Consider the following 14,305-nt stretch of genomic DNA (forward strand, 5'->3'; position numbering starts at 1 on the left):
AGTGCGCTGACCATGTCGTGATCTTATATCCCAGGCTGTATTACCTGCAAGACAAAGCGACTAAAATGCGACGAGTCAAAGCCGACTTGCCTGCAATGCAAAAAGCGGAATGTGGACTGTGGCGGATACAGAAAAGATTTCAAATGGCGCCCATTCGAGGAAAGCAACATTGCTGGCAAGGTCTCGGTTACAAAGCCAAAGAAAGGTAGGCAGGAACTACCCACCTCGATCGGATTTACCATCAAGGGGTCCTCTGACAGCAAATCTATATAGCCACCTTGTCACCCCCTACCAGTGGGAGGGCCTATCCTGGGCCTACAGCACCGCCCACAGGAGAGCATTCTACCATCCGGACAGTAGATCAGGCAACGGTATCGAAAGGTATATCGCTGGAATCTGGCAGTTTTCCAGGCTCAGATAAACTCTCCCCCACCCTGCACGATTCTCCTTTAAGCCAGCCCAGATTGTCAGCGCTGCAGAACGACCTTAATATATATACGGATGACTTCCTAAACCATCATAGGCTGCGTAGTCTTGGTGGAGATGTCAATGCACCATCACTGGCAGAGATCACACCTTCGGACCAATCGCCATGGCTATCTGACATGTCCTTCCCAACCGCGGAACCAGGAACCAGTCCTGAACAGGGTACACTCGCTTTGTCTGATGATGGTAGCCTTCAAGCACCTGAGAGCTTCAGCTTCGAAGCACTGCTTGAGGGAGACCATGAGGATATAGAGGAAATTGCGCGTCAGCCCGACCGGAGGAGCATAGGGCCAATTCAAGGACTAGCTGGATCAGGTTCCTTCTCGCACGTTGATGACATGAACGCCGCACTTGGCTTGCTTAGAGAGCCCAATCTTGGTATTGCAAGCCCGGAATTATTAGTGTTACAATTCGACAGGGTTACCTGTGGGATACTATCTATAAAAGATGGGGCCCATGAAAACCCATGGAGAACGCTGATATGGCCGTTGGCTAAAGACACCCCGGCACTCTACCATGCAGTTTTTTCTTTGGCTGCCTTCCATTCAAGCAAAGAAGTCCCAGCATTTAGGGTACTTGGAGTGGATCACATGCGTAAGAGCATCACTTGCATGGTGCGAGATATACAGAACATGAGAGCGGATGCCGCTTTAGCAACGAGTCTAGCTCTCGCCTTCGCCGATACCTGGGATCAGACCACTCGCTCCTGTATCCAGCACCTTCGAGGTGCTAAGGCACTGGTGTCGCAGGTTGTTGGTTTTGGATTGCAGAACGGGTTGTGTGGGGCCGATCTAGAAAGGGTCCGGTTTCTTTATAATACTTGGTTGTATATGGACGTTATTGCGCGTTTGACATCTCAAGAAGATTGTGGGAGCCCGGAAATAGACTTGTCGATCCTTCAACTCCCTAATGATGCGGTGCATGAGATTGATCCTTTGATGGGTTGTGCCACCACACTTTTCCCGCTCATAGACCGAGTTGCCCGATTAATACAAAGAGTACGAAAAACGGATTCCAACTCCGTCTCACTCGTATCCCAGGCCATCGAGCTGAAGAGGCTTGTCGAGCAGTGGGAACCCCCAGAGTGGTTTGAGCCGCCCGAGGATCCAACCTCTGAGGTTCAGCATAGTATCCAAACTGCACATGCTTATCGTTGGGCGACACTTCTCTATCTTCACCAGGCCGTTCCAGAAATGCCCTCCGAACCAGCCTCTGAGCTAGCAAAACGAGTATTGATTTTGCTAGCCACAGTCCCACCTAGTTCTCGTACGACGATTATCCAGATGTTTCCCCTGTTAGCGGCTGGCTGTGAGGCGGACCAAGAAGAGGACCGCCAGTGGGTGTCGAATCGGTGGACGGCAATCCAGACTCGCGTTATGCTGGGTTCGATTGATCGGTGTATTGATGTGGTCCGTGAAGTCTGGACTCGTCGGGATGCTTTCGAGGCAGAGAAACAGCGACGGCAGGCCCGCACGGCTGGCCGTTCCAACTCCCACGCCATTCCTCGGGATATGGGACGAGACCCGTTATCGTTTTCAGGTTCCATACTAGGGGAACGCCCATCCAATTACAATAATAATAATATTTACGATAAAGATCCTCGGCGACGGTCGATAGCGGAGGAGCGTGCGGTGCCCTCTAGGGCGTCTGCTGGAAACCACCAGCGAAGCTTGACAGCATCTCCGCTGGAAAATATCGAGTTTGAAAAAACAGTTAGGGGAAGTTTACACTGGGTCAATGTGATGCAGGAATGGGGTTGGGAAGGTAAGCGTTTATGGTTCTTGCCTTGTCTCGATGACGACTGATAAATTTCATTTTTGGTACCATATAGTATTCCTAGGGTGAGAAGCAGGAAGATCAGTCCTTATCCAACCGGGTTGCACATTTTTGTAGCATAGGAAGTCTGCGGTCGGCACGAGCATCCTCCTTGACCTTTTTGAAACGCTTCGACTCCCGCCGCGAATCCTCCGCCGTTGAAGAATCGGTGGAGTCGGTCGTCATCTCATCAGCCCCCTCCTCGTCCACCGGTCGAGGGGTTGCAATGTTATTTTTAGCTAGGTACGAGCGGAGCGAAGCCAAGTATGGCTCCAGATCGCTCGTGATCGACACGGTGGCCATTTGCTGCGCTGGGGTTGTGATGGGCACTTTCTTGTATCTCGGGATCATCTGTTCAGACTGGCCTTTCCTTTTACAATCTGGTCCTCGGGTTGATCAGCACGGCATTTCATGCTTGGGCAGTATGGATAGTTCACTTGCAAATACGGACATAATGGCTGTTAAGAGGTCTCCGGGTGAGAGAATGATGCGAGCGATTAAAATGATATTGTAAGTTTCGTCCAGTACGCTCTCAGGATAGCTGCGTCGGATTTACTTTTCGAAGATGGCGCATGGGATGTAGACACAGTATATCTGCTTTGGGGAGATGTGGGCGTCGAAAAGAACCAAAAGAGTAACGGACGATGTTGCAGTGGACGGGCCAAGCGGGGTCCAATCGATAATTGATGCGCGGATATATTTTATCGACGAAGTCGAAAGCCGAAGCACTTGGTAGCACTTGATGGATTAGATAGAGACTATCTATCGAGATTACTGACAAGCCAGCAGTAATGTTCGTATACGTTCGTAATATAGCAGCAGGCAGAAATCGAAAGGCAGGAACAAAAGAGAACCGGGTACGACAGGACAAGATATCACGATGAATGATTAGTCCCGCCTTGAAAATTGATGGGTTTCTGCACAGGCACGACGACAAGATCGATATCCAAGATCTGCATTGGGTGCTTGGCTCGACTCGACTCAACTCGACAGACTGGAAGAAATCGAAGGGCTTCAGAAATGCGTGGGATGCGTTGCTGCATGGGCTGGCTAATCTGGCTGCGTGGTTGTTTGACGGTTGTCCGCGGCGATAGTCGAGAGAAGTTGATCAGAAGTAGCAGAAAAGAAGGGAAAAGAACGGAAAGGGGGGAGAAATGAGGTATTTTATTTTCTTTCTGTCTCTCTGTTCTGTCTTATTCTGTGGGTTCCGGATAATGCCTTGATCCGGATCAAACCATAATGGCGTCAGAATGGATTGGGTTTGCAGACCATGACCGATCTTTCCTTTCCTGGCGTAGTTAATAGGATGGATCACTTGTACTGCAAGGTGAGCTGAAGAAGAGGAATGACAGGAGGGGGATTTTCGACTTCTGCTGAGGTCGTATCCTTGGGACAGGATGAATGAATCGTTTGGAAGCCTCAGTGCGGGGAAGACTGAGGACGGGATGGGAAATACTAGCCCGTCTGGGGAAAAGAATCCAGCCGAGTGGGGCTAGCCTGAAAAGGCAGTGTATAGTTATTGACTTTTTGGGGCGTAGATTTCCTTGGGTTTTGGAGTCGAGTCTACTCCATACTAGTGTTTGATTTTTAATGAGGTTATCGGATTGGTCCCCTCTGCGTTCATGGACTTAGTACAGCACCATAGGTAGTGAGAAGATTTTCTGTGCAATAGATTTACCAGGGTGTACTGGTATTTAAAGGGTAGAACTATATGCTTATGGGTAAAATATAGCAGGTGTACAATGTAGTGCTTAGTAATGCTATTCTTATTAGTTAGTTAGAGCAGGCCCATCAGTATACAGCTATTCCTAGTAAATCTGTTTCTGTATATGTAAGTCGGCATCTGATTCTTTCCAATGATTGCCTACCTATCCTTGCCCTGGTATTACTTTCCGCATTTCAATCTTTGATTTATCTCGCAGGCCTGTACTCCGTACCATAGGCTCTATTTCGATTTAAGTATCAGATTTCTTAATGTGGATATCATACTCTATACAACTCCAGTCCTAGAAGTCGGCACCTTAGAAGCTCACGTGATAATTAGGGAATTATTAACAGGTTAAAAACTTCATGCAGGTAGACCATTAATAGAAGATGGACAATCATGAGAAATAAAAGTAGTCAGTCAGGGTTATGTTATGGATTTATTTAGAGTGTAAGGATAAAAAAAACCACATCATGGCTATTATTAACAGCGATAGTATTGTTCCCGGGGTAGGTCCATCTCTAAGCAATGGTTTACTCTATTTGGGGTTTATAATATCCATGACGTATAGAATAGAACCATGGTACGGAGGTGATGGCACGTTCAGAATCCGAGTCGTAGAAAAGAAGTAGAATAGCAGCATGGATGTTCCTTCGAGTTACTGTCCCATGGATCCTTGAGAATTATTCGAGTATGGGATATCCCAGTGTGCTCTGTAGCATGTATCACTTTTTGTATGTCTAGAAAGGCATAACGGAAGAATTCCCATGCTTTGTCTACCTAACTGACTTGATATTTGTGAATAGTTATATCAGGGTGGATTATCCAGTAATTCTGTCCTTGGGTGTTTAAGTGGACAGATACATAATACATTGATATCGCGGAGTTGTTAATTAAGGACTGTCGAAATGTTAACATAGAAGCTCGGGGATATGTCCTTTGCTGCTGTAAGGCACGCAGATAAAATCTCATCTTCCGGTTGTTTGGTCAAAACGAATGAATATGTCCAGTCAATAAATAAATATTCGACACATGGCAAAATCGTAGACCGATTCAAAACCAGTCCATATATGACCCAAACGATGAGATGGCTTCACGCGGTCTAAACTGGAAATGAAGATATATTCCATATCATCTGCTTTTTGTATTCACCATCCACGGATACAAGTAAGCTTCGACGTCACTAATGACCAGGTAGGGCTATGGATGAGAGCAAATTGATGGGCTCTGGAGGGTATACCCTTTTTCAGAATGGTCGTTTGCGTGTCTCATTGTCTCTTCGGCAGACTATCAAGGTCTTAGTAGGCTGGGTGATTCATGATGGTCTTTAAGCTGGCCATGGTCCATATCAGGCCAGGACACAGGTCTATGCCATAGGAATTACATCCACAAGTCGGTTCTGAAGTCTGAATGTCGGCTAACTCATTCTGAGGCCCTGGTTTTATGCTTTTTGAAAATTGGGTCTTACCTCGTCATCTGTATATAGTCTCTTCTGATTTAAAAGACTATGATAAGTTGTAAGTTATCTTCAAAGAGTACCTGTGGACCCAAACCATCCATACTTAGCAGCAACTTTGAAATAGATGTATCAAAAACTGCATGACATCGTTCATTTCGATATATATAGAACGTAGGATGCTGCTGGATCAATTTCGACGGTAAACGATTTGAAACCATTATGTATAGCCGAAAATATCACCTTTAAGGTTAAATGCCTGTCGAGTCCATTTTTCTGTTTGACAATAAACCCTTAGAACTTGGTTTTTTCTCATGGCCATACCACAGTACATGAAAATTTCGAGATGCTTGATTTAGAGCGTACTCATCGGCAAAGATATTCCCCGGTGCTCTGCTAATGATGTGAATCATCGTTGCTCGAAAGTTGTATTGACTCTCGAGATTGGATGGAGCCTATCCTAGCATATGTTTTGCATAGATAGCGCGACTTGTTGTGTTGTCCTGAAACACTATGATAATGAGACTATTATTTTAGTCCTTGTAGTTGATATATCAAAGACCAAGGGTTCGCTAATAGTTGCACATTCTAACCTGCCGGTTCTATATGTATCCGAAATAGACTATCCCCCGTCAGTCATCATATGAACACAGGTTCCAGGCTTACTGACTCTGAAGGCTAAGGTTTTGTAAATCTTTTCGTCGCAGACGATGCAATGACTCAACTGATCAGCCTATCATGAAGACTCCCGATAGCAAGGATCTGACCGAAAGCGCAGGAAGAAGCAGATGGTTGTTTGGCTTCTAGGGTTATAGATGTGGAAGTCGAGTGGTGCATCGTGCGATAGGATAACATGTATCCTCTGTACGTAGAAGGTAGTTAGCTCCCATTTATATTGAACAGCCAATAGTTCGCCCACTAGTTCTCTAGAAAGCAATTGCTAAGGTGGTGCAACCAGTCAGTCCAGCTTTCGTAGTAATGTTCACTGACTGAGTGCCTCCATCATAGGAAGTGATGAAATAATCGCCCATAGTGCTTTAGTCCATAAACCTGATTTATTTTCAACTTTGGCATCCGGTAGTTCATATGACCTGGTATCCAGCTTGGATGTAAAGGGCTAATCTAGGATTCGATCAAGGTTAGTTGCATTCAAATAATATCCTGCATCGAGGCTATGACATGAATCAATCCTCGCGTCATAGGAGATGACAGAAAGGTCACTGAGGCCTTCCACGAGTGTCATAGGTTGTGCCTATGGTAAGAGCAGAATCAATCGTCCTAATTCAGAAGAACTCCCTGTAATAGAAAGAACTGCATAGTGGACAATATTAGGACCTATCTACTATTCTTGACAATGTAGGAAGTCCCCTCATCACCTGTCAGTGAATTGGAGAGGCACCGAAGCTGCATGAACTCCGATTGCCTATTCCAGAAGCTGGATCCGATACTGGATATCACTGGTTCTCATCATTTCTTCTGAGAAAACTATAAGTAGATGATTGCGGGGGCATGATTCAATGAGTATCAACTATTTCTCAAGCTCTACTTTCCATTCACGTGTCCCAGACTTAGCAAGCAACATGACTATTCCGTTGTTCTACCACACGCAGGCTCAGTCCACTTTTAAACTCCCACTGATTGCTAATGAGAATGCATATTTGGGGGACATCGATTCGAGGTATGAACATCTTAATTCACGTAAGGAAGAGAGGCTACATAGTTATCAAACATTTAGTGAACACAACAGTCCCGAAAAACCTATCTCGGCCGTCTCGAAAAAGGCACCCCGCTTGTCTACCAGTACATTTACGATGAGCTAAAATCATCCTGGAGGATGAATTTGAGATATCTGATGGCCAGAAATTCGCCGCAACACCGGGCGGCGTGTTCCATTTCCCAAGGGGGCGAAGACAACGTTTACGACGCCGTCGTATGGACCGGCTTTCTATGTGAGTCTTCCTAGGTTCTAGGATGGGGATGGAGCACGGAGAATGTAAAGATCAAAAGAACCAGGCTGACGTGGTGGATAGACTGGACAAAGAGCCAAGGGAGCCGCTTGAAGGATCAACACCGAACGAGAGATATGAGACGGCTGGGCGGGAGGGATGGGAGCTGGATCAGCACACAAGGAGATGCGATGACGATTGTTTGTTTGGATCTTCAGACTTGGGATTCCAACCATGGATCGGGTCCCCACTGTCAACCATGGTTCAATTAGCAGAAGATCTATGAAATAGGAACGATGTTATCATGCAGGGAATCTGGATCAACATGGATGCCTGCGAGATTGTCATGGGTTTGGGAGGGTTAAATTTTTTTTTTTAAAAAAAAAGGCACAAAAGCTGTTCCTGTGTGTACTGTGTAGACCTGGAGAATGGACCATTGTGCAATCAAGCCGTCCGATTTAGAAGAAAGCCCAAATGGAATCGACGAGATGAAATAGACGAACCCAGCGAAAAAACGGTCCGATCACCCGGCTCCATAGATCTAGTTCGATCTCGCTAACTAACGCCCGGTCAGTAGTGGTAAATGACTTGCAGGGCCGCCGAGCCCAATCAGCAGTTATTTCGAGGAGATCAAATCTCGGGGTTCAGCTGCATTCAGTGAATTGAAGGGAGTTGCCAGGGGAAACCGTCCAAGGGCCAGTGGCGGTGGGGGCATGTGGCTGGCTGGCGGTCGCTCCTCCTTGGACTTCATCGTCATCCCATCTGCGTCTCATCCCTGCTTGCTTGCTTGCTTGTTTTTCTTCCTTGGACCATTTCCCTCTTTTCTTTTCTCTCGCCGTTTTTCTCTCTCCACCTCGGAAAGAACAAACGAACAAAAGAAAGGAGGAAAAAAGAAAAGAAAGAAACTCTCTCAAACTCCCCATTCTACCTCCCGTGTCTCGATCTAGAACAAAGCCATTTTCCTCGACATTGACGGAAGTGGCTTGTGAACCAAACTGACTTCAGTTTCTTTGTTTTCTCCCCCTCGTTGCTTTTTTCTTTTTCTTTTTCTTTCTCGGTGTATTATTCCTCCACTGAGTCTCAGACCTCTCAATATCGTCCGATTCTGCGGTCTCTCTGTTTCCGCCCCTCCACCGACACACGAACCACGACGCCTCAGTCCCCTTATTAAGGGGTCTGTCGCCTACGTTGACGGACGGATCACATTGGAGGTCTCCCTGAAACCTTCGTGTCAGCTATAGTTACCATGACCCTAGAAGTCGAGTCGACCGATCGCCCAAGCTTGCGGCTGCCCAATCCCCCTCCGCTGCTACACACGCGTTCGGGCAACGAACCTCTCGATCGCCCCTCCACTCCTGCCGAAAATGGCTTTACCAGCCCTGTTCAGACTCCTCAGGGCAGTCCAAGCAAAAGCAGATTCCCACCGGGGGCCATTGATTTACCCAATGTCTTCGACAAGGCCATGAAATTGAACCCCACCTCACCCACCAAGAATACCTACAATCACTACAACCATCCTATGTTCGCGCCACCCCAGGGCGCAGGAGAAGATTTCAACGAAAGCGTCATCCGTCAGCCTCAGGCAAGCCCGACCCGGAAGGGCAATAAAGAAAACCGACCTCTTAGCCCCTCTCGATTGGCGAAGAACCTCGGTCCCAACCCTGCGGCGGCAGCGATCTCTCGTCACGAGCATTACCAAACCCGCGATATGGAGAGTATCCAACGACGTCAGGTCGCGATGCGCGGGTTGACCCCAGAGGAGATGGAAAAGCTGCAGGATCCCCGAGTCAAGCGGTTGGTCAATGTCACTCAGCTTTGTAAGTGTACCGCGAGGCTTGTTGTGGCCTTTTTTTTTTTTTTTTTTTTATCTGCTAACAAAACCAGATTTCCTGGATCATTACTTTGATCTGCTTAGCTACGTTCATAACCGTCAAAATCGTTATTCTCAGTTTCGAGCTGCATACCCCGAGCCACCCGTGACATCAATGGACGAGTACGAGCCGGCCCTCCTAAAATATCTGGGGCGGGAACGCGCCCACCTGCGCAAACGACGCACACGACTCCGTCAACATGACTTCCAGATTTTGACCCAGGTTGGACAGGGCGGTTACGGACAGGTGTATTTGGCGCAAAAGAAGGATACGCGGGAGGTGTGCGCGTTAAAGGTGATGAGCAAGAAGCTGTTGTTTAAGCTGGACGAAATCCGACACATTCTCACGGAGCGCGATATTTTGACGGCTGCCAAGAGCGAGTGGCTCGTCAAGTTGCTATACGCCTTCCAGGACGATGACCAGATTTATCTGGCGATGGAATACGTTCCCGGGGGAGATTTTCGCACTCTGCTGAACAACACTGGAGTCCTGCATAATCGCCATGCGCGGTATTACATTGCCGAAATGTTCAGCTGCATCGACGCTCTGCATGCCTTGGGATACATTCATCGCGACCTCAAACCGGAGAACTTCCTCATTGACTCAACAGGTCATGTGAAACTGACAGATTTTGGCTTGGCAGCAGGCATGTTGAATCCTGGCAAAATTGAGTCCATGCGAGTGAAACTGGAAGAGGTGGGCAATACCCCCGTGCCATTTGGCCGGCCGATGGAGCAGCGCAGCATGGCCGAGCGGCGGCAGGGGTATCGGACGCTGCGGGAGCGCCAGGTGAACTACGCCAAATCCATCGTGGGGTCACCGGATTACATGGCGCCGGAGGTGCTGAAGGGCGAGGAGTACGACTTCACGGTAGATTACTGGAGCCTTGGGTGCATGCTCTTTGAGGCGCTAGCCGGTTACCCGCCATTTGCAGGCGCAACGGTGGATGAGACATGGCAGAATCTGAAAAACTGGCAAAAGGTGCTGCGCAAGCCCGTGTACGAGGATCCAAACTATTTCCTGTCGCGCCGCACGTGGGATCTGATCACCAAACTTGTGGCATCCAAGGACCGCCGCTTCAAGAATATCCATGAGATCCACGCCCACGACTACTTCAGCGAGGTCGACTTTGACCGATTGCGCGAGCAGCGCGCACCCTTTGTTCCAGAGCTGGATTCGGAGACTGATGCTGGATACTTTGATGACTTTTCCAACGAAGCGGACATGGCCAAGTACAAGGAGGTTCATGACAAGCAACGAGCATTGGAGGAAATGGCGGACCGTGATGATAAGATGAGCAAAGGACTATTTGTAGGGTTTACATTCCGGTAAGTTGTCCCTGTCCTGCCCTTCCGACCTCGGACGCATGATTCTGACGGATACAGGCATCGGAAACCGGCCATGGATGGGATGGGCCGCGGTTCGCCACGGAAGCCGATTGCGACGGACGGATCATTTGGCACAATGTTCTAAGCTGCATGACATGTTTCTTTTCTTTCATTTCAGTTTCCTGTCACTATGTTCGGGCACGGCACGAGCTGGATCTCGCAATGACCTTGAGCATGAGACTGACTTCAGCGAGTATGTGTTTAATGTTCATCGCCACCTGACTTGTATGCATTATCACCGGTTTGTTAGGGGGTGTCATGGTCTGGAGTTGAGTGTATTGTTTGTATGATACATAGATGGTATCGTAGGTCTGATAATACAGTCAAATCACCTGGAGACTAATCAATCCACATCCAACTGGTGCACCATTTTGAGAATTTCCGACTCGTTATCGCCCAGGACTGCCTTTCCATTTGTCCAGTCAACCGTCTAATCTGTTAGCAACCCAGCCATTGTTGAGGTAAAGTAAAACAACCAAAAACAGGAAAGATGAAAATAAAGGAACATACAACAGGTCTAACAAAAACCCCCGGATCCTCCTTGAACCTCTTCAAAGCATCCTCTGCATCCTTTGCCCCGCGAACCACCTCCTCAATCGCATATTGTTTTGTGTTTTGGCCTGCCCCCGCGGGATTCGCAGTCACGTAGTCAAGGATATTTCGTAGTTGATCGGAAGTCGGCGGCGCGGTTGTGATCTCTAGTTGGAACTCGCCGCGTCGTGAATCTACTGTCCCGGCCTCAGCGGCTGTCGCGGCTTGTTTGAGAATGGTTAATACCCGCGATGAAGAGGGTAGGGCGGGAGTGTGGAAGAGGGTGATTGGGTCGAGGGTTTTTGCCTTTTTGTTAGATTAGTGGGGTGGGCAGGTTGGATAAGTCAATGGGATGGGATGGGATGGGTTCTTACGAAGCGGAAGACCATTTTCGTAGGTACCTAGGTAGTAGGTTGGTAGGTAGGTAGATTTAAGGAGGAAGGTGAATCGGGTGGTTATTGGTGGTGGTCGAGATTGATTGTGGTGAGAGGTAGGAATGATTACGTCATGCAGGTATATCGGTCTACTCTCGTCCCTATGATTCATATTGGATACATTGTGAGAAAGTAGATCAATAATCAAACTCTATGGGTATAATATCTATATACAACGTATCACTCATCTACCATCCAAATTTCTCCACATGCAGATATATCCCCTGCGCCCCTGTTCCCTTGTGGACGGCCCGCTCATCGCTCAAATACACCACACTGCGACGCACATCATCTGACAGTCCCTGCGGTCCGCAGACCACTACTGCGCTCTCGCCTTCGGCTCTCTCCAAGACCTTGCGAATAAGGGTCCGGGGTTGAGGACGACCGGACACAAGGTTCAGTGAATGGGTGGTTGGCCTAGAGATAGGTCCTGCGTCCGGTATTTCTGTCTCCTTAGACACCGTCGCTTCCAATACTGTATCTTGAGGCTTGACTTCTGACAGCGCGGCATGGCCGGAGCAGGTGCATTTGTGTTCAGTGGCTTTGTCCTCATCTTCGATGGCGATGGTGCAGCAGCAGCATCCGCGGCCAGGGCGATAATTTGACTCTGAAGACGAGGAAACGGAATTAATTGAGATATTGTCCTTTTGGTCCTCTACAGGTGGCTTCTCCTTCTCATCGATATTGGTAATAGTGGCAGTTTCTGTCATCTCAAGCAGGGCTTGTGAGCATGGTGCCTGCCCAGCTGACGGCTGGGGCTCTAGTTCTTCGTCGCAGGTTAAGTAGATGCTCATCTCGAGCTCCTTAATTAGGTCCGGCTGAGCGCGTTGACATTCCTCCACGTCAGCTAGCACCGACTGCAGTTGTGATTCGAACCACTTGAGCTGAGTCTGTGATTTGATCACCCAGACGAATCGAATGCGCTTTGTTACGACCCGGCGGGCTTTCTTCCCAGATCCGATGGCATATTCTGCTTTCCACCCCGCGATAAGGCCACGAAGACATGGCAACGTAAACGTTGCTCCCATGCCGCCTGCGAGCAGCACCACACTGTCGAACTGGCCGAGGGGTCTGATTGCACCATATGGCCCGTCGATGAATACCGTGCGCGGTCGTTTTCCCGGTGTTGTGTCGGCAGAACCAAACACCTGGTGTTTGGATGCGTACTGGAAAAATCTCCGGGTCCCGCCTTTCTCGGCCCGAATCAGGAATTCCATCTTATTGTCTTCGGGGATCGATGCAATAGTAAAAGGATGACTTTGTAGCGGTGCAATTGAATGACAGTTGAGGAAGACGTGTTGACCTGGTTTCCATCGGATCCCAGGGTTGTCGATTGTAATGCGAGTGACATTTCCTGGCAGCGGGGTGAATGTAGCACGGTTAGCCCAGAGTGCATGTCCCGCATTCTGCTTTGAGCGATGGAAAATCGACAAATTAGCGTACGTAGCCCAGGCATAACGGGCGACTCTGTCGAACACGAGAAGTCCAATGGGGATCCAGACCCAAACTTTGACCTCGTCAGGGGCATGAAACCACACGGCGACGATAAACCCGACAAAAGTCACTAGGTGCTGCAGGACGAAGAATTCGTAGCTCAATCGTCGGACCGGCGCAGCAGTTGAAATCACAATAAAGGTGAGAATACACCATGCAGCAAATCCCCGCTTACTCAGTTCGTCGTTTTTCAGCTGATACGTGATGTAGTCATAGCGACCCCAGTTGCGGAACCAAAAGCCCATGTGGATTGTTGCTGTCAGCCAGAGGGTCCGGGCAATCCAGCGATGGAACCAATTCAGACGTTCGTAGCTCAAGCCTACCAAGAACCCGATGAGGTTCTGTCTTCCCGCCAGCAGGAAAATCAGCGGCAGTTGGGCGATGGAGACGAAACCAGTGCGGTAACCGACATCTTCCCATTTCCACTGATCCATTGTGTCCAATTTATAAAAGCAGAAGACCAGCACCACGACAAGGTTCGCGAGAATGATAGACAATGGACCCAATGGGACAAAATGAAAGGTGCGGCCGCCGATTGAGAAGGGAGGCACTGTCGCGTAGCTTGCCTCCCGGGTTATCGCCGTGGCAGTTGCATAAGTATTGAAAAATAGAGACTTTGGCTTGGATGGGGTGAGTGTTGAGTCCCAGACTCTGAACGACGTTAGTAATGCAACTCCCTCAGCACCCAACATCGTCGGCAATACCTCTGAAATGCTAGGTAGCCATTTATTCCATTGACAACGGTTGCAGCTGCAATGGCACTTCCCACAACTACCCAGTACATTTTCTGGAGATAGAAGAGGTCGGGAACGCCATCGCCCATATGCATATGGCCCATAGGACCCATTGTCATGCCGGGCATCGACATGGTGGGCGATTCCAGGGAAACAAGGGTTGATCAACTGAAGAGGTAGCTATGCGAGGAGACGTTAGCGGGGCTCTCAGGGCATCTTCAGGCTAACTATAAGTATCTCCAGATATCAGTTGGATAGGGTGAAGAGTGGTGGATGCAAGTGAGCAAGAGAAAAGAAGACCGAATATCCAGGGTCACGGGACCCTCTCCCGTCGGATGCTACCTCCTCAGCATTCACAAGAGTAATCGAATATTAATTGAGTGGCCGATAATATCTGGAATGGATCTGAAAATTGAATGCTCTGGTGTAGTAATAATCTGCTCAT

General features: G+C 48.5%; 4 protein-coding genes across 4 annotated transcripts; 2 read left to right on the plus strand and 2 right to left on the minus strand.

Annotated features, from left to right (window-relative positions):
* Positions 1 to 143: 143 nt before the first annotated feature.
* ATNIH1004_010164 (fungal specific transcription factor domain-containing protein) lies at positions 144 to 2,291 on the plus strand (the record flags this gene model as incomplete). Its single annotated transcript, XM_033574739.1, has 3 exons — positions 144 to 205; positions 274 to 381; positions 524 to 2,291. 3 exons carry the CDS (start codon positions 144 to 146, stop codon positions 2,289 to 2,291), a joined length of 1,938 nt encoding a protein of 645 aa, XP_033422757.1.
* A 52-nt stretch (positions 2,292 to 2,343) lies between these two features.
* On the minus strand, positions 2,344 to 2,754 carry ATNIH1004_010165 (uncharacterized protein; the record flags this gene model as incomplete). Its single annotated transcript, XM_033574740.1, has 2 exons — positions 2,344 to 2,681; positions 2,739 to 2,754. 2 exons carry the CDS (start codon positions 2,752 to 2,754, stop codon positions 2,344 to 2,346), a joined length of 354 nt encoding a protein of 117 aa, XP_033422758.1.
* Positions 2,755 to 8,654: 5,900 nt separating this feature from the next.
* ATNIH1004_010166 (serine/threonine-protein kinase) lies at positions 8,655 to 10,752 on the plus strand (the record flags this gene model as incomplete). The annotated part of the gene is made up of 3 exons (XM_033574741.1): positions 8,655 to 9,225; positions 9,293 to 10,607; positions 10,665 to 10,752. 3 exons carry the CDS (start codon positions 8,655 to 8,657, stop codon positions 10,750 to 10,752), a joined length of 1,974 nt encoding a protein of 657 aa, XP_033422759.1.
* A 258-nt stretch (positions 10,753 to 11,010) lies between these two features.
* On the minus strand, positions 11,011 to 13,994 carry ATNIH1004_010167 (uncharacterized protein; the record flags this gene model as incomplete). The annotated part of the gene is made up of 4 exons (XM_033574742.1): positions 11,011 to 11,097; positions 11,178 to 11,504; positions 11,920 to 13,777; positions 13,831 to 13,994. The coding sequence occupies 4 exons, from the start codon at positions 13,992 to 13,994 to the stop codon at positions 11,011 to 11,013; spliced, it is 2,436 nt and encodes an 811-aa protein (XP_033422760.1).
* Between the last annotated feature and the right edge of the window lie 311 nt (positions 13,995 to 14,305).

The sequence above is a fragment of the Aspergillus tanneri genome, assembly GCF_003426965.1.
Source record: "Aspergillus tanneri strain NIH1004 chromosome Unknown AapTan_5_pilon_pilon_pilon, whole genome shotgun sequence".
Lineage (NCBI taxonomy): Eukaryota > Fungi > Ascomycota > Eurotiomycetes > Eurotiales > Aspergillaceae > Aspergillus > Aspergillus tanneri.